Genomic DNA, 18,967 nt, shown 5'->3' on the forward strand with positions numbered 1-18,967 from the left:
GGTGTGGAAAGTTCCGGAATACTGGTCAGCAAAGGTCAGATGAAAAGACGTGGGCCGTGGGGCGGGCGGACACAGGGTAGTCCATGGGAAACCACTCCAAGTAGCGGTTCCAAGCCCCAAAAATATGCCTTGTCCAATGGCGAACACTGGGGGGATGTTAAGATAGGCCCCCGACAGTTCACAGCAGACGCCATTGCATACAGTAATTATGGCCACTGGTAGGATGAAACGTCACAGGTGGCCTGGCAGGTTGCTGATCCACAGGGCTGGGTCTCAACACATTTGGGTCGTTGACTGTACCCGGAAAGTTCCAATATGGGGTGAAGGACACTGCCTGGCCTTACAGAGCAAAAGGGGACGATGTACATGAAAGATGTTCATGCTTCTTCTTAAGGGGGTTAGAGTCGTGGGGGGGGGGGTTGCTCTGTAAGAAGACATTTCTTCTGATGTTTCGGACGCTTTTCAGATCCTGGGATGTCACTTGGAGTAGGATTTTCGGTGCTGCTACGTGACATACACCGCTGAAAACCACAGGAGGCTGGTGAGCTCCAAAGCCTTCAGGAATGCGTTCTGCTTCCGGCCTCAAAAAAAGTCACTGGACTTTTCGAAATTCCTTGAACTCTTGGAATTCCCGAACAGGGGAGGAAACAGGTTGGACATAGGAATAAACTACATTGCTCACAGTCATTCAATATTGAAAATATATAAAAAATGTGTAAAGGAATCGTCTTCTATATGCAAGTGAAAATCATGAGTAAAGATAGGTAAACTAAAATAAAATAAACTGCCCAATAAGTGATAAAAATTATAAAACAAAGTTTGAATGAAGGCTAAAGAAAATAAAAGGCGGAAAATGTAATTTGACGCCTTAACACTGGAACACCATTAAAATGAAAGTATGACTTCAAAAGTAATATATGTATATATTGACTAAATTATATATATATATATATATAGCCCCTGGCTTCTCCCAAAATATAAAATAATGTGCAATATAAAACTAAAGTTATGACATGGCACTAAATGCCCTTTGTTGGGACATGACCATTATACAATAAAATGAACGAAAATATCTAGGTTTAAATATTGATAAATATATAAAAGTAATATGTAGATGGTGTAAAATATATCCCCTGGTATCAGAAAGTTAACCCGACGAAATCCATTAATATCATGTCAGAAGTGTCAAAGCATTGTAAAAAATGAGGAACTAACGAAAAAAAATAATTAGCCCAAAATCTGGTAACGTCACAGCTGTTAAAACGGACCTAGCCACAAGTAAATTCGGGATCACGAAGATATAATAAAAGAGTAAATGACATGGCTCCAATGACGTTAAGATCATTAATTACGAAAGATACATAAAATGGATGAATAAATCAAGGCGACATAGTGACGCATTGTTAACGCTCACTAGTCAAGGTTGGTTTGCGCTTGCATACGCCTGACGTATAGCATAAATAGACAGTTAAAATGAAGTTCCAAATTAGTAATAGGATAATAGTAACGGGAAAATGGGACAAAAATATTTCATGAAATAAATTGATCTAAATAAACTGAGAAAAATGAAAAAAAAACGGTATAGAATACTAACAAAAAAAAATCAAATTAAAATTGCTCAAAGCAAACCATAAACATCCCGGGTGTGAGCCTAGGAGGTTGTCTGGGCTGGTCTTAAAACCGTTGGCAAAAATAGGGGGGGCGCATTTGTCTCTCTGAGGTAAAAAATGTAAATTTAAAACTGAAACTAATCTGGGTTATTGATTTAGAAAACATTTCTTGGCTATCTGTGAAGTAAATTTACGGTTCTGAGAATAAAGGAAAAAAAATATAAGGCATTGCGTTAAACAGAAAAGAGGAAAAACTTCTCTACGTCATGCTATAGCCCGCCGTGTATTTTCTTTGTCACTTAGCATAAATGCTCGCCGCGTAAGAGATTACACTTGACCCATGACAACTGTAAGCGTCTAAATCCACTCTTTTGAGGTTTTAGCCTAATAAGGTAAACAAAACTACTTTTTATGGTCGCCTTAGGAAAAAAATTGAAACGGAACCGTAAATGAACATCATGACGCCGGGCCGGGAGAAAATTATAGGATTTCGTATGATATTACTTCAACTAAAGTCTATGACGTGTGGGAGATTAAAATATAAGCACAATTACTCGCTATTACCTACTTTACGAAGATTAACATGAAATTAATCTGTAAGAGGTAATTAAAGTTCATTTGGGAAACTTTTGAAAATTCTGAAGGGACGAGAAAAAAAAAATCGCATAAATAAGCGCCCTTGAAGAGGCTATTATTCACACCTCGTTTGGAGACTAGGAATTTCATTGCCGAAGCCAGCTGAGTGGTGTAAAGTTCATCTAGAACAAATTCCGCATCCATCCCGACACTAGACGAAAAGAAAGGTGTCATCAAATTCTCTCTCTTGGAGACTGAAATAGGATATGTTTCTTCCGCTAAGGCGAAACTGAAAATTTCCGCACGGAAATCTGGCGACTTACATGGGAGGAAAATCCTGGACTTGAGTCTTGCGACTGCACATATCCTGAGTTCGAAGGAACAAAAGGAAAACAACGAATGAATCGTGCTTTCGGTGCAGATATTAAACTTGCGTGTTTAAACCTATCGTAAGCTGACGGAATGACACGTGATTATACCTAAGGGGAGGGCTTGATTGATTATACTATGCGCAATACTTCATCGTTATTTAATGAAAAAAATGACAACCAGTTTTGCATTAATTTAAACAACCTTTTTAACTTTTATCGCTATTTAGTGATTTGCGATGCGATTAAATAACCACAGGAATCTGTTGAATAATGCTGAAGAGTGTTTATTTAATCATTAAGGAATGCCGTAACTTGAAATATAAATATCATAATATAAATACACATGAAATTTAAGGTATTTAAAATTCAAAGCTAGAAAACGCAAAAGGAGGAATATTAAGCTATCCTTTAATAAATAGCTGAAAGAGACAATAAATATATGGATAATAACAAAAAAAATCTCGTTAATATGTGAAATACTCCACGCCTTGAATACCGCTTACGTCTCGTTCTACTTTTCATTACAAGTTGGCTTACGCCTAACTATGGTGTTTTAACAACTAAAAGTCATGCAGACTAAGTCATTCTTATGTCATTGCGCTACAATGACAGTGTCATTCCTCTTGCTACGGGTACCTCTGTGTACACAATTCATTCGTAGGGGAAGACATAACCATAAAACTAATGGAAGGGAGCGTCACACTTACTACCTTTAGTAGCGGACATCATTGCTCCTCTATTCCTTAAAACATATATATAAACACTTGCGCACTCTTTTATATTTCACTACCGGTATTTCTGCGCGTACAACTAAAACACCTATTATTAATCCTTAGCTAGAACATTGAATCAACGAGCGGGTTATACTCTAACCGAATGGTAGCGTCACTCTTACTACTTACGCCAGCGTTTAGTAGCGGACATATAATTGCTCCTCTATTCCTAGAAATATAATTAGCGTTTTGTTTTTTCACATATTAACTTTACTTTAGTAAAAAAAAAAATTCCTTAAACAAGGTAAAAATAAAAATGCTCTGCGACCGACTCGTGTATTCTCTCGACTATCTCCTTATCAATTTGCACTACAATTATTAGTACCAAGGCTCCCATCTTCGGGGAGAGGAGATTTCAGTCATTTTAAATTACGAGTGAGTCGACCACTGATCCTTGTGCATTTCAAAACTATACGTGATAAAATTAAATATCCTCCTTGCGATAATCTTTAACAGTTTAACTTAAAACACATAAACACAAACGGCGTTACTTTTCGGATCATTAACAAGTTACGGTCTGTTTTAAAATATATATGAAATTGAAACTTTAAAGGACTTTCATTAATTAAAAACACAATTAACTTCAGCAATACTCTCTGCTGTGACCCACTAAGTACACACACCATGGTGTGATTGAGTCGTATCGTTTATAGCCGAAATATCATAAGTCACGCACCAAATTTACGTTAAAAAAAAATACCAAATTGTTCAAGAGACTACTGCAAAAACAAGGGTCATCAAAATCAAGTGCCACTTTCAAAATTTAGATAAAATCCTGGGAATTGATGATAATTTCCCAGGTGGTAGTTCTGTCATAGCCATCAGGACCTGACCGAAGGTACCGGGTTCGAGCGAACCACGGCGTTACTAGGAGCGGAATGACAAGGGCTCGTCGGTAGACGTGCCCGGGCTGGCCAAATTCTGGGCGGAATATGACACTCGAACGTCCGACATCGAACCTTCCAGCGCGCGGAATGACGGACGTACCTTATGCCACATCGCATCGACGCGGAAAAACCCCGACGAAGCAAGAGCGCAGAGCTGTTGCCTCATTGCCCGTGGCTACCAAAGGAAACATTCTATTTTCGTTTCCTCCGCATTGTAATGTGCTTTAATGCAGCGGGTGATTAGCCTATTGGGTGGGTGTGGTGGATAAGGACTGAATTAAAGCTGATTATCGACATTAACCATCATTAACATTAAAACTGCGTGCTACGCAGCTTTCCCCAAAAATAAAGATTCGCGGAGAAAAAAACAATTCTGACATGTCACTATTTAACAAATTTCAATTTTCATTTATTTCAGAGTGAAATAAATGAAAAAATTCCGCAACTCCACTACGTAGCTCTAATTTTCATCACATTTCCGTAAAATGGATGAAAAGCCCAAGCATCTCACCACGTAGCGTTCCTCTGGACGCGGGGATCTTAAATAGGGATGTACTATTAGAACTAGTTGATGGTAGAGACAGCCCTGAACGGGCAGGTACAAATATCTAACTATACATTAAAATAGACTCATGATTCGTTTCTAGACTGAAGTGAGCAATGCAAATGGCAGAATGGGTGTAGACTAGCTTACCCTGTTCGGTTTAGAAATAAGACCAGTAGCTCCTGCTTCTCCGATGATTCCAGATTAAAAGGCCTCGTGTCGCTCTCATGCGCACGTATTTAAACACTCGCTTGGCCTCTCGTCACCTCTTACCAAAGGCCAGTGTTCTTACCATTTCCTGTAGAATGCTTATTCTACACATTCTGAGCAGGAGCTGACAAGGTCTGCCAGGGTCAATATTTCTTAATCGAACGGGGTATGGTACGAAAGAATAATGATCAAGGACAGTGTATGGCAAAATTCAAATGTTCTGGCATAATATCTTCAGTCTGCAAAATCTTATCCAAATTTTAAATTATCTTTTATGTTGGATATCTTATTGTACTACAATGTTTACTAAGTCTTTGTTGTTTTGGAGAATTGTGAGAGGTGAGGAACGTAATCAATGCTTCAGTTTAAGACGACAGTAACTGATCAGCCACGTTAGTGCCATCAGATATTTATTTATCCCTCACGTGAATATCGATTATCAGAATAATCCTGATTATCAGTTGCTTTCAATGTTGATACCGAATAATTTGAGGTCGTGGCTATCGGCCACAATGCCTTGAGAATAGGTGATGGTTTGATTGATTTGCTCTATTTTACTTCGTTTTTGTGCCACTTTTGGCTAATTTGCGAAGATAGGGAGCCATGCCTATGCTGGGATTTGAACTCGGGACCCCTGGCGCCGTAGCGCGATGTGCTAACCACTCCGCCACGTGGGCCGGAAATAGATGAAGGTGGCTTCAAGGAAAAACACGGATTTGCATGTTGGGAAACCAAAATCCTGATATTTACCTGAAGAACTTGTTATGTATGTGTTCCCGAAACACAACTAGAATTCCACCTACGTAGGATGTCAAGAGAATAGTAGAACTTCCTCTCCGCGCAAAAGCGAAATGTCAGTCTTTGCTGTTGAGCTAACGATGTGGTATTTGTACGTACGTATTTTGATGTTTTGACTGTGCGTTAATTACGTCTGAACGATGCTGCTTTGCTGAGTTCATTGACTTGAGATCAAACTCCAGGGCCACCGATAAGGAGGCATGACACTCAGGGCATCACGATTGCCGAGAAGTAGATGTTTGACTTGTGGACTTGGCCGTATTTAGAGGGAGGTTTTGGGGGTTCAAACCTACCTACCCCCGAAACTTCTGCCATGTTGGACTAATGGGAGTTCAGAAACCAAAATCACAAAATCAGTAACTCATACAGAAACCAGTTTTATTTTCATAATCTACGTGCTTTTAAATCGAAATAACAAATGGTTCCACAGTTTTGAAAATTTAAAATTTTAAGTTTTATGCAAGAGGTCAAACAACATCAACTTTATGGTTAAAATTTTCTTTAACTTTGAAAGCTTCTTGGTGAACAATAAATCTAAAAGTTAATAAAAAACACAATAACTGTGCATTCAGTACACTAGTTGTTTGAAATGTAAAAATACAATGAAAAACAGTTGTGCTGAATATTCATGCATTTGTTGTTTCGAGTATAAAAGTCCCCTCAAGATAAAATAGTATTAATAATAATAATAATAAATTGAATAACATTAGTTTATTTCTGAGATTTTGATTAATATTGTACAATAATATTCATTACTCCTTTATTATTCAAATTTTATCAATGCCCTGAATCCTCCTATAGAAATTCTGACGAACGCTTCCCCAATTCTTTTCCTGTCTACGGCCATGCTTAGGGAATATTCATTTTATTAACTAAAGTTTCAGATACAGTGCCGAGTGTCCATTTTGTACGAAACCTGTAGCAGTCTGCGAAGCAGCACCAACACAACAAAAACAATAAAAGATGACATAAAACCAGATTAAAAAGTTACAATCTTAACTATTGTCGGAAACTGTGTTCTGGAAAGAAAAATGTCAACATTTGTGACTTGATTATTTACATAAGCGGGGAAGCCCTGTAGAAAATAGATCATTGCATGAAGAGCCTCGCGGGAATGTAAAAGAACTTTACGTTGCGGGTTGGCTGTGTGGATACAGGTAGATTGAATTGATTGATTAGAAATTCCATTTGAATTTTACCATTGATGATTTTTAGCAAAACAAATTCACATCTGTTTACGGAGGTGCTTCAGAGAAGATATTTCTGATTAACAAATTCACTGAGCACATAAAAAATGAAAGAGTAAATAAAATTATCTCTAACATCCCATTCGTTCTTTTACTGGAACGCCTTGAACATTGTCAACGCTAAATGATTATATTTCAACATTTAAAAAAAGAAAAAAAAGCTTTTTGTAACCGGAAGTAAATTATTAACAGCTTGTCTGTTACGTTTATGATAGTTTTTGTCAGGTAAATTTGTACTTTTCTTATTTTACATCACTCTCCTTTTCATGTAGACTAATCGCGGCGACGAAGATAAATTATGAATATTTTAAATTGGCGAATTGACTCTCGCAAAGAGACAAGCTGGATCTTGAACCCTGAACCCGGAAGATAGCTCTGTTTAGGTTAAGCAAGAAGTTAAGTAAAACGTACATCAATGAGAGTCCGTTCACAATTATCACAGTTCCAGAGATAGCGAAGATTAAGGAGAAAAGTTTGTTTCATATCATTTCTAGAACAAAATCGCAAGAAAATTGTCAAAAATTCAAAATACTAATTTACAAAAATCATAAAATGGCAACCGGAAGGAACGTATCTCGGAAACGGCGAGAGATATCGCGAAAATAACTCGAAAAATCCTATCCAAATGCCCCCCTCCCCCCCCCCCCGTCGATGTCGACGACGTAGAGTACGCGTGCGAAATTTGGATGTCCTGAGGTCAAAGGTGAAAATTTTATTTATAAGTCATAACTTTCGAAAGGACGATCGCAGAGACATGGGGTTGCTTGCGCTAGCATCGTATCTGTGTCCTCTCCGACTGGAAATTCAAAATGGCGTAGGTCGTCATGGAAGCCCCTCTGAAAATTTTCCAAGTCCAGCGTTAAGAAAACCTAAAATTGCGAATATCTCGAAAACGGTGAGAGATAGGACAAAAATAAATCGAAAAATCTCCCCGTTGAGTAACCGTTGTCTATTTTGTGGATGTAGAGTACGTGTAAAAAATTTGGGGGTCCTAAGTTCAAGGGGTAGGTGGGTTGATCCGATACTCGAAACTTTGATCATTCATAATTTCCAAACAAATAGTCGTAGAGATCTCGGGTTTGGTGCGTTGGCCGAGTCTCGATGTCCTCTTTGATCTTCTAACAAAATTAACATAGGTCATTATGGAACCAAATTTACCACTTCTGAAATTTTTCCAAGTCCTGCGTTAAAAAAAACATAAAATAGCTAATATCTCGAAAACGGTGAGAGATAGAGCGAAAAAAAATCGAAAAATCTCTCCTTTTGATACCCTTTGTCGATTTTGAGACTCTATAATACGTATACCAAGTTTGGTGGTCCTAACTTCAAGGAGGAGGGGGTCATCGCTCGTAACTTTCGAAATGACGATCGTAGAGAGCTCGGGTGTTTTGCGTTAGCATTGTCTCGATATCCTCCCTTTCAAAATGGAGACCGGAAGTGGATGTACCAAAAACGGTTATACTTGGTCTTTTTTTTTTTTTTTTTTTTTTGCGACGTGCATACGTAGGTTAGTTTATCACATAAAAGGTCGTAAAATCAAAAGTTGGTCAAAGGACGCGGTCAGCGAGAAAAAAAAACGGTGAAAATTTGCAAAAGGTAAAAAAGTGTAGCCCGTGCATTTTTTTTCCCTGTAGGTTAGCTTAGCACGTAAAAGGTCGTAAAATAAAAAGTAGGTCAAAGGGCGGAGCCAGCTCATACCTACGTTACTCAACTCGTGAAAGATCGTAAAAAAATTATAGGTTAAGTTATATCACATTAGATCGTAAGAAAAAATGGACGTAGACAAAAAACAACCCTTGTAGGTTAACTTCGCCCGTAAAAGGTTGTAAAAAAGTAAATAGGTTAAGTTATATCACGTAAAATCCTAGCATACCTACAAACTATGAGGTGGGAAAAACCGAGTTTCAGTGAAAATTGTACTGGAACGTCGTCGAACGCTATAAAATCCACAAAAAGATCGTCATAATATCATACAACTGAGGCTAAATGCATAGAAAAAGGGGATACCTACTAAGTATGAGTTTGAACTTTCACTTTCACACTCCTGAAAGACACAGAATTGGAATTTTTGGATAATAAACCTTTTCGAGCAAGGCCTCTTCTCCAGGAAGCTATCAACTCGAGGCAAGCCATGGCACCTAGCGACCTGTTGAGTGAGATGAGTCAAGGCAAAATGGATAATAAACCTTTTTCTGCTCCCACAAAAATAGGCAATAATTAGGCTGGAGAGTTAGTTCAATGAACTAACCGATTTCTAACTACGCACTGGTAATGATCAGGCTGGAAAGTTCATATGAACTAACCGATCTAAAATTGGAATTTTTTCCCGACTTCTTGACTCTTCGGGTCGTAATGCATATGGTGAATATTGTTATCCTCTCTTCGTATATCCTTTTTGATAGTTCATTATTGTTAAAATACCATACAGGGTGGCTCAATAAGTCACTTAACACCCTCAGTACAAGGCCACTGCGGTATGGAATGTGAAAATGGCGATGACCAATCATTGCCTGGCCAAGGGGGAACCACATTGACGCCACCCACACGGTCGGTGGCCATCTTGAATTCAACTTCAGAATTTTAAATGGGAAGGGGGTCGTGTGACATATCAGAATGGGCTAGAATTTCACGAGAAATGCAATGGTGAAGGTTTTTTCGACGTATCTTTTACCAGTAAAAAGGTATGACTGAATTCTTGTACCAATTTGCTTCTTTTCGAGGTGTTAGAAAAATGCCTTAAAATTTGTTTAGTGCTTCGGTAATGCATAGAGATCAAAGTGACGTCTATGGAGAGACGTTCGCATGCCATTGCACATTATTTTAATCGGATACATTCATGAAGAGCTGCGCATTATGAATGGTTGTCGCGAACAATTTACAGTGTGACGCTTCCATTGAATTAAAAGTCCTTCACAGTGACAAGGCTAATGTTTATGTTCAGAAGGAAGTTTATAAACAGAATATTCGATGCTTTTTATCTGATAACCCATTTTCGACAGATCAAAGCTGAATGGTTAGTGTTGGTAAGTTAATGGTGTGGCGTGCTGTGTGGAACACGATTGGTTAGTCAATTTTCCATCAACGGAACCTTAAATGCTTAGGGCTAATTGGATTTGTTAAATAACCAGTTTTTTCATCCTTGCTTATGGAAGAAGGTACTTTTTACAGAGTTTTTTTTCAATAGGGAAGAACACCAGAACACTTATGGGAACGTTATGAACCAGTTTTTGTCCAAAGTTAGTTATCAGATGACAAGGGTCACATATTCTGTTTATGAACTTCCTTCTGAACGTAAACATTAGCCTTGTCACTGTGAAGGACTTTTAATTCAATGGAAGCGTCACACTGTAAATTGTTCGCGACAACCATTCATAATGCGCAGCTCTTCATGGATGTATCCGATTAAAATCGTGTGCAATGGCATGCGAACTTCTCTCCGTAGACGTCACTTTGATCTCGATGCATTACCGATGCGCTAAACAAATTTTAAGGCATTTTTCTAAAACCTCGAAAAGGAGCAAATTGGTACAAGAATTCAGTCATAACTTTTTACTGGTGAACGATACGTCGAAAAAACCTTCACCATTGCATTTCTCGTGAAATTCTAGCCCATTCTGATATGTCACACGACCCCCTTCCCATTTAAAATTCTGAAGTTGAATTCAAGATGGCGGACATCAAGATGGCCACCGACCGTGTGGGTGGCGTCAATGTGGTTCCCCCTTGGCCTGATAACAATTGGTCATCACCATTTCTATGTTGCGTGCTGCAGTGGCCTTGTACTGGGGGTGTTAAGTGACTTATTGAGCCACCCTGTAGATCAATCTTCGATTATATACTAACAATACATACTATATATAATTTTATCTTCCTTTATCCTATATACAATGTTTAAGCGGAGCGAGATCAACGCCATACAGAGTGCTGCCATCTATGAGTCGCCGTTTCAAACATCCACCATATGCTTCACTCGTGCGGAAATGTGATAAAACTTAATACAGTAGAGCGTCGATTATCCGAAGTAATTGGGGGACATGGGTGTTCGGAAAACTGGTTTGTTCGGATAATCGAACTGTACATGTTTATTTGCCAAAAAGAAGTACTGTACAGTAAATTTATTCATAAAAACAGGCATCTCTTTAAGTATGTATTACAAAGTAACGTACAAAGGCAACTTTAGTAGGAATATATAGTATGTGGTACAGTTTATTAAACAAAAATATGTACATATTACATACGCATTTTGCATGAACAATACACACAGTACACAAAATTAACGTTTAAAAAATCCTTTATTTTGGTCTGTCTAAGCAAGCCTACACGCTTACGAGCAGCTAAGTCACGTACTTTTTTCATTACAGATATCTGAAAGTGAGCGAGTACACAGTTCGGTTAAGCGGTCGTTCGGTTGACCGACGTTCGGATAATCGACGCTCTACTGTACTACATTAATACACCTTAAATCCTACATTTCTGGAATCCTTGATCCATACCCTTTCCAACGATGTATGATACATGTTCCTATTAGGAAGGGTCGATTCAACATTCTTACCACGAACGCGACCGACGAAGCCTCCTGCCTCGCTCGCTCCATTCTTTTTTGCCCCTGTTATAACGCTACAGTGCCGCTGCTCGCTCTGCAGTCCACACGTGCATACCACAACGCTCTTCCACAAATGCTGCGTGTTGGCCAGATTTTGCGTAACACAGCCTACGCACTTATGCCTATTTCTGTTTTGGGGTCTTTGGAATTAATATTATTTTTGCTCTTGTTCCCCAGGCTGGTACGACAGGAAGTCCATAGGAGATTTCAAGAACATCGTGGACGTGAACTTCATCGGCGCCATGGGACCACCAGGAGGGGGACGTAACCCCGTGACAGCTCGTCTCCTGCGCCATTTCCATTTCATCTCTTTCACGGAGATGGAGAACGAGAGTAAGGTATGTATCAGAGTGGTGTTTCTTGTTGTTGTGCTTTTCTTTTGTGTTTTCATTTTTTTGTTTACATAAGCACTAATATTAATATAATTGATATTAGTGCTAATGTAAATTTAATATGTATACAAATAGTACACTTAATTTCAGCATGTTGTTCTCTGGACACTGTCGTTTGTATGCAGGATTTTGTTTTCGGAGGAGGTTGGAATTCTAAAGATGGATATTAAAAAGCTACATAGCTGCTTTCTGTGGGGTTCAGGATAGACATTAAAGTATTTCGTAAATGTAATTTTTAACGTTCGCTTTAACTGTGGTTCAAAGACGATAATTGTAATCGCCGGTCATTTTAATTGTGGTTGGAATTTACAACTTTGGTTTCTCACGAGTTCTTTGCTGCTTTCATTCGGGTATTTTTCGACAAAATTTCGGAGGTGGATGTTGCCCCATCAGCTCCCCCTGCGTACGCCGGTGTCTCTTGATAAATGCCAGTAACCCTTGTTATATAATCCATTACTTCGAAATGCTCTACGGTTCTGTTTAATGCTAATCCAATCACCAGCAGTTGATAACGTTACTTCATTTGCAAATAGTAACTCTGGTATAGCTGCTTGCTTTTAATAGTAGCTATACTCCGTCTCAGCCAACTGTGGAGCAAGCAAACGAATGCAAGTCTCTGCGCAAGTAGTGACGCGATACGGGTCCACCAATGAACACATAAGAGGAACTGAATTGCGTGGAGTGGGGGAAAGTGAATGCAGTTACCAGCCTTCCCAGCAGCGTGTACTGCTTCTCTCTGGCCAATAGATTTCCCTCGCTTCTCTGACCCTATGTGAGGCCTTCCTCCACAGTTAGCTGGGATAGGGTATACAGTTAGAACTCCTCAAGAGAGGAATTGTCACTTCGTAATACGGTCTCAAAGCAGTTAAGGTTCTACTATTTGATTGTATGTATTAAACTGTATTGATTAAGTCCCCTTTATGCACAGTAAGGCTAATAGGGACTGGACCTACAGCTTAAAGTTGGATCCGAACCACTATATGCCTCCAATGGGAATCGAACCCGGGACCCCTTGATTACAAAGCGACGACGCTACCACTGCACCATTGGGTGTTATAGATTGCGACATCAGTAGTTAGGTTCAAAGTAAGAAGATGGGTAATTACACACTAGAATTCATTCAGCATTCTTATGTATCTCTATTAAGCAAGAGAATAATTGCAATTGGATTTCATAAAAGAAAACGTCCTTCGCATTTATCATCGTCCAAGTCAAAGGAATGACGTTCTTCTAATAAAAGTCAGGAACTGGAAATAAAGTTCCTACGAGCAAAGAGAAGGAGAACGAAAATAAAGGCCTTAATTAGCTGGAATTCAGTTCGAGCCGCTGAGCGCAAGAAGTGGTTCTTGCCGAAGGAAATTGGGCGTTAGCTGTTTCCGTTGCGCCGAAAGGATACTTCCGCGCGATTAAAACTTATGCTTTAAATGCAAACTCAAAATGGATGCTAATAGTGCACTCTGGAAAGTGCACAGTTTTTGCAACCTAATGATATTAGACCCATAGCCAGTATAAGCTTCCGTGTGGTTGTGTGTGTCTCGTCTGCTGAGTTTGTTTTCTTGAATGGAGTTCTTATCTTAAATCTTGGCATTGTTGTTTATAAATAGGGATCGGAAGTTGATGAACAATCATCTATTTCCTGGGCCTTAAAGACAATGCTAAACCTGAGAGTAATCCATTTTCCTTCAGTTAGAACCAAAAAACATTGTTTTTGTTTGCATTTTTGTGCATTTTCTGGACTTTTTTGGGTCTTTGGTCATGTTTCAGTATTTTTGAGGTTTTGCTCCTTCCCTGTCGTATCGTGAATTGTAAATGAATATATTAGAATAGCCTACATATTGAAATTTCATGAGTAGACCATCAATTGAAAATAAGGTAAATTCCAAAGCACAATATTATTTTTAATTGAAATCCTTGACAATGGATTAAATATTTATTGTGACAACATTATTAAGCCTTGTTTCCATATGAAACACTCAATATGCTGACCAAGGCAGAAATTTATCTTATTTTAAAAACATAAACTAAACGTTACGTTTCAACCTTCTAGCAAGGTTTTCTTCAGACTCTGTACCAAGTACAAATTTCTACTCTGTCATTCCATAGGTCATTTTTTTAGATTTTTTGGGTCATCAAATTCCGAGCGCTATTTATAAAGTATTCATCCACATAATATTTGTTTTTCTCGGAACGTGTTGTGCCAATTCGTCCCTTCAGGTTAGTTAATATATATAATTGTTAAGTCTGTCGCTGTATTAGAAAAGTATGCATTCAAACGAAAAGGTCCATTTCCTTGCAGAAATTTTATTACAGTAATTGGCTACACATATTCACTGAATGAGGTAAGACACTGGTCCCACTTTGAAACAAGGTTATGAATTCCTTGGTAGAAGAAGTCCTTGTGCTGGGAATGAAACCATTCCCTGACAGCTTCCTGCAGCTCAGGACTCGATGCAATGCGTCATCCTCTGAGGTGTTTCTTCATAGGTCCGAAAATGTGAAAATCACATGGACTCAAGTCAGGACTGTATGCAGGGTGGTCTAGCACCTCCCAATGGAATGATTGCAACAGGTCCTGTCTGTCTGGCTGTATGGGGACGAGCATTGTCCTGAAGTAAAATGATGACTTTGCTGAGTTTTCGTCGACGCTTATTGATTGATGTCCGTATACGATGCAGTGTTTCGCAGTACGTGTTTGCGTTAATTGTGTGTCCCTCCGGAAGGAACTCCACATGCAGTTGCCCTTGGTCATCGAAAAATACGGTCATCATAAGTTTGGCGACTTTAGGTTGTGACTTGCTTTTCTTTGGTTTTGTGATCCTGTATGCATCCATTCCATACTGGCCCTCCTTGATTCTGGCTGGTAATACGGGCAGATGGATTCATCTCCAGCAATGATTTTGCTGATAAAGTCCTCACCTTCATTCCTGTATCGCATCAAATGAGCCAAATACATTCCCATTCTGCACATTTTTTGTTCCTCTGACAAACACTTTGGCACCCATTGTGCGCACACTTTCCTGTAACCCAGTCTGTGCCTCACAATGTCATGCACACTACCCAACGACACGTTCACTTGTTCACTAATGGCTGCCAGGGATATTCGTCTGTCTTCTTGAATAAGGTTGTCAATAAAAGCCACTGTCCCATCAGGAATGCGATTTTTCAACTGTCCCGGCCGAGCATCGTCCTTCAATGTGCTTCGTCCACCGCGAAAACGCCTACGCCATTTTCTCACTGTCTTCTTAGGCATGAAGACACCGAATGACACCCCGCTGTTCTTCCTTGCACACGTCCCTTAATGGCAGCTCCATTGTTCAGCACAGCGTTCCACCTGGGGGGAAGAAAGTGAAGGTGATTAGATAACGGACACGTGCTACCTGACACACTTGCGTATGCGCAGATGCCTCATTACTAAAACGTCACATATACCTGTGGGTATACAAAACACATGAAATTACTGTCTCGCATAAAACGCTTTTTCTGAAAAAATAAAATGGACCTTTTCATTTGAATGAACTAATATATAATACTTCAGCCCATTGTACACAGAGAATTAGAAATGCCTCAGTTTAAGATTTCTGCACACATTGATGCAATTTAACGTGTAATTTTGTTTCTCTGAAATGAGAGTGGCTGATCTTCTCGATTTTGTTATGGAGACTCCATGATGACGTAGTGGTAACATCATCGTCTTGTGATTAAGGATTCTCCGGTTCGCTACCCATATGGAGGCACATAGTGGTTCGGATCACCATTAGCCCAGACGCGCATAAAGTGAACTTTAAACTAATTAAGTACTAAAAACATTGAAGAATAGGAAAGTTATCAGCAAACCGAACACTTGGTAAAATTTCAGTCCTTCAATTATTGCGACGAATTGCTGATAGGTTTGTATGAGGGACATGGATGTGCAGGTTATTGTTAATAATACTAGACAAACACCGGGCGTTGAACAAAGAACATATTATTTGAAAACTGGACGTATATCCGAGATATTTACATGCACTGTAGCACGATACAGAAAGCTAGTAACAGAACATATTTCTTTATTTATTCTTTGTTTTGGATAGCGAAGTTAAGGCACAAGCCTTTTCTTCCACTTAACCATCTCTATTTTACATTTTATAAATTAATTCTTATAGCTAACTGTTTGTGAAATATATAAAAACTAAAAACATTAAGATAACAAAAAATGAAATATTAAAAACTAAGAACATTAAGATACAAAAAAAAGAAAAACACAAGAAAAACATAAAAAAGAAAAACCAAAAAATACATACAGACTAAGAAAAGTAAACAAAATACACGTAAAACATAAACACACAACAAACATACTCAAATTACAGAAAACGTCGGTGCGGGTTGGTCCTACAAGTTTGCATGAAGGTTTAATTATATTTCCCTATCTGTTTATGGTTCTCTCATTTTAGATAATGCACTTTAACACCTGGGCCTTATCAGTTGCTATTTCATGAAAATGTACTTTACAGATGTAATTATGATTAATTTTACAATTATGTAAAACAACATAAGTATATAACAATATTATTGACCTATTCAAATTCGGAGCAGACATCTCTCAGTCTAGGGCACTTGTCACCTTTAATTTAGAGATAATTTTCATATCTTCCAGATTGTGTGATATTAGCCACAGATCCGTTACCATAATTTATTCTGTTAACTTGACTGTATATATATAAAGGATTTTTCATTAAGAGCGCTCGAACTTTGAAATTTAATGAAGCAAATTGAGTAAGCGATATCACCATGCTTGTACTTTTATTTGGAAGCCAATCCAATAACATTATGTTTTAAAAATGACATCAGTCAAATGGCCGCCGCGGCTCCGCTGGGTAATACGAATCCTGGATATCCAATTTTCGATTACATTCTCGCACAAAAGTGGCTCAATTTCACCAATGACGCAAGTTGTGTTGGCCTTGAGGGCGGCAATCGTCTATGGTTTGTCGGCATAGACCCCAGATTTCACGTAGCCGCACAAAAGAAAAGCTAATGGCGTTAAATCACAGGATCTGGGAGGCCAGATGATGTCGCCACCTCGCGATATAACGGAGCCTTCGAACTTCTCATGCAACAAAGTCAGCGTGCAGTATGGCACATTGCGCCATCCTGTTGAAACCACGTTTGTCAGATCCATCCCATCCAATCTAGGCCAAAGAAAAAAAAATGTTAACATCGCCCGCAAGGCCAACATAACTCGCGTCATTGGTGAAATTGAGCCACTTTTGTGCGGCCATTTGGCTGATTTTTAAAACATAATGTCATCGAATTGGCTTCAAAATAAAAGTACAAGCTTTGTGATCTCAGTTACACATTTTGTTTTATTTCATTTCAAGGTTCGAGCGCTCTTAATGAAAAACCCTATATATATATATATATATATATATATATATATATATATATAAAAATAAAACAAATCCATAGAAAAATTCACTTTAATTGAAACCATTTGGAAGAAGAGCATACCAGGGGAATTTTTCTACCGGGGGAGGAGGAAGGAACTATCTTTACTTAATCTAAATTGGAATGAATACTTGAGGTAACTCAGCAGGCAACTCAGCAGGCAACTTGACCTGATTGCTTCGAGACTTGAGAGAAAACTTCAATTCCGTCGATTTTTCTTCGCAGATGAGATTTGCCTCAGAGCCTAATGGGCGGTTAACCAATAGAGTTTCTAAGCGTGTCTGACGCAAAATTTTTCTTTCAATGATGATCACTGGCGTACGCAAATGGGGGGTTTGATAGAAAAACAGCCCCCTACGAAATTTTGAGACAATACACATTGTCATATAGAAATAGTGAAGAACTGGGAGGAAAAACAGTGTGGTAAATGTAAAAACTATTACAATGTGCTCATATTTCAATTTTTTGAGAGTTGAAAGTTCTAAACATACGAAATTTCTTATTGTGTATGCCATCCACCTAGATACGAGTAGCAATGTGAACTATCCACCTTTACAATTCCAGCCCCTCCAGAAAAATAATTATGTGTACGCCATTGCTGACACTCGTCATTGTTCTACAAACTAGCAAGTTGCCGTAATACGTCCTGCACGTGTACATCCCGGCGATTGAAATTTAGACTTGCTATTTCAGAAGCCGCGGTAGCTCAGTCGTTAGAACGTCTGACTACCATGCGAGAGACTCGGGTTCGATCAACCTGTTCAAGCGACTCCGGCGCCCATCTGTGGGCTAAAGGCTGCCAGGGGCGTGGTGTTGATCACATCACCCCCGGCTCGGCCGAGATCAAGAAAGTGTTGGGCCCTAACCTCACATCCTCTATACGCCTACACGCCTTCATGGCGTGGTGTAAAGAGCAGGGGAGCACTTTACTTTTTTATTTTTATTTTGAAGTTCAACTTGCAGTCCTGAATTCACGATGTAATTCAGTATCCTTTTCTCGGCGTCTTGAGCCTCCCCGATTGCGCAGGGTCAGCGTCGTCGCATTGTAATCAAGGGGTCCCGGGTTCGATACCCGGTGGAGGCACATAGTGGTTAGGATTCCACTTTAAACTGTAGATCCAGTCCCGATTAGCCTAACTGTGCATAAAGTTGACTTAAAACACCAAATCAATCAATCAATTTCGGCGTCTTGAAATGCACCTAACAAAAGCTTATTACTTTAAAAAAAAGTAAAAACACAAGGAAAAACATCCTTACTTTATTGAGGATTCGAACCTAGGATCTCTAGCTTCACAGCACGAAACGCTAACCACTTTGCCACGGAGATGTAGGGTAGTGGTAGCTATGGCTATCTCCTGCAATCGAAGTTGTGACGTTCCTTTCTGGTGTTCCCACTGGATCATTACGTCACGGTAGCTACCCAATCTCCCTGTGCGGCGGAGTCATGAGACTCTCCTTAATGTTATGCCACAATGAGCATTCTCAGGACGTAACGATTTGAAAAAGAGAAAGCTTCATGCCATTTTACAAAT

General features: G+C 39.0%; 1 protein-coding gene across 1 annotated transcript in view; it reads left to right on the top strand.

Moving 5' to 3' along the window:
- The window catches only part of LOC145994472 (dynein axonemal heavy chain 1-like), a 1,132,367-nt gene that overhangs the window by 682,896 nt on the left and 430,504 nt on the right, over nucleotides 1-18,967 (top strand). The window contains exon 37 of the mRNA XM_083130607.1: nucleotides 11,797-11,957. Within this exon, the coding sequence (XP_082986733.1) occupies nucleotides 11,797-11,957 (161 nt within the window). The remainder of the gene's footprint in view (nucleotides 1-11,796; nucleotides 11,958-18,967) is intronic.

The sequence above is a fragment of the Lepisma saccharinum genome, chromosome 10, assembly GCF_977018435.1.
Source record: "Lepisma saccharinum chromosome 10, izLepSacc3.1, whole genome shotgun sequence".
Taxonomy (NCBI): Eukaryota; Metazoa; Arthropoda; class Insecta; order Zygentoma; family Lepismatidae; genus Lepisma; species Lepisma saccharinum.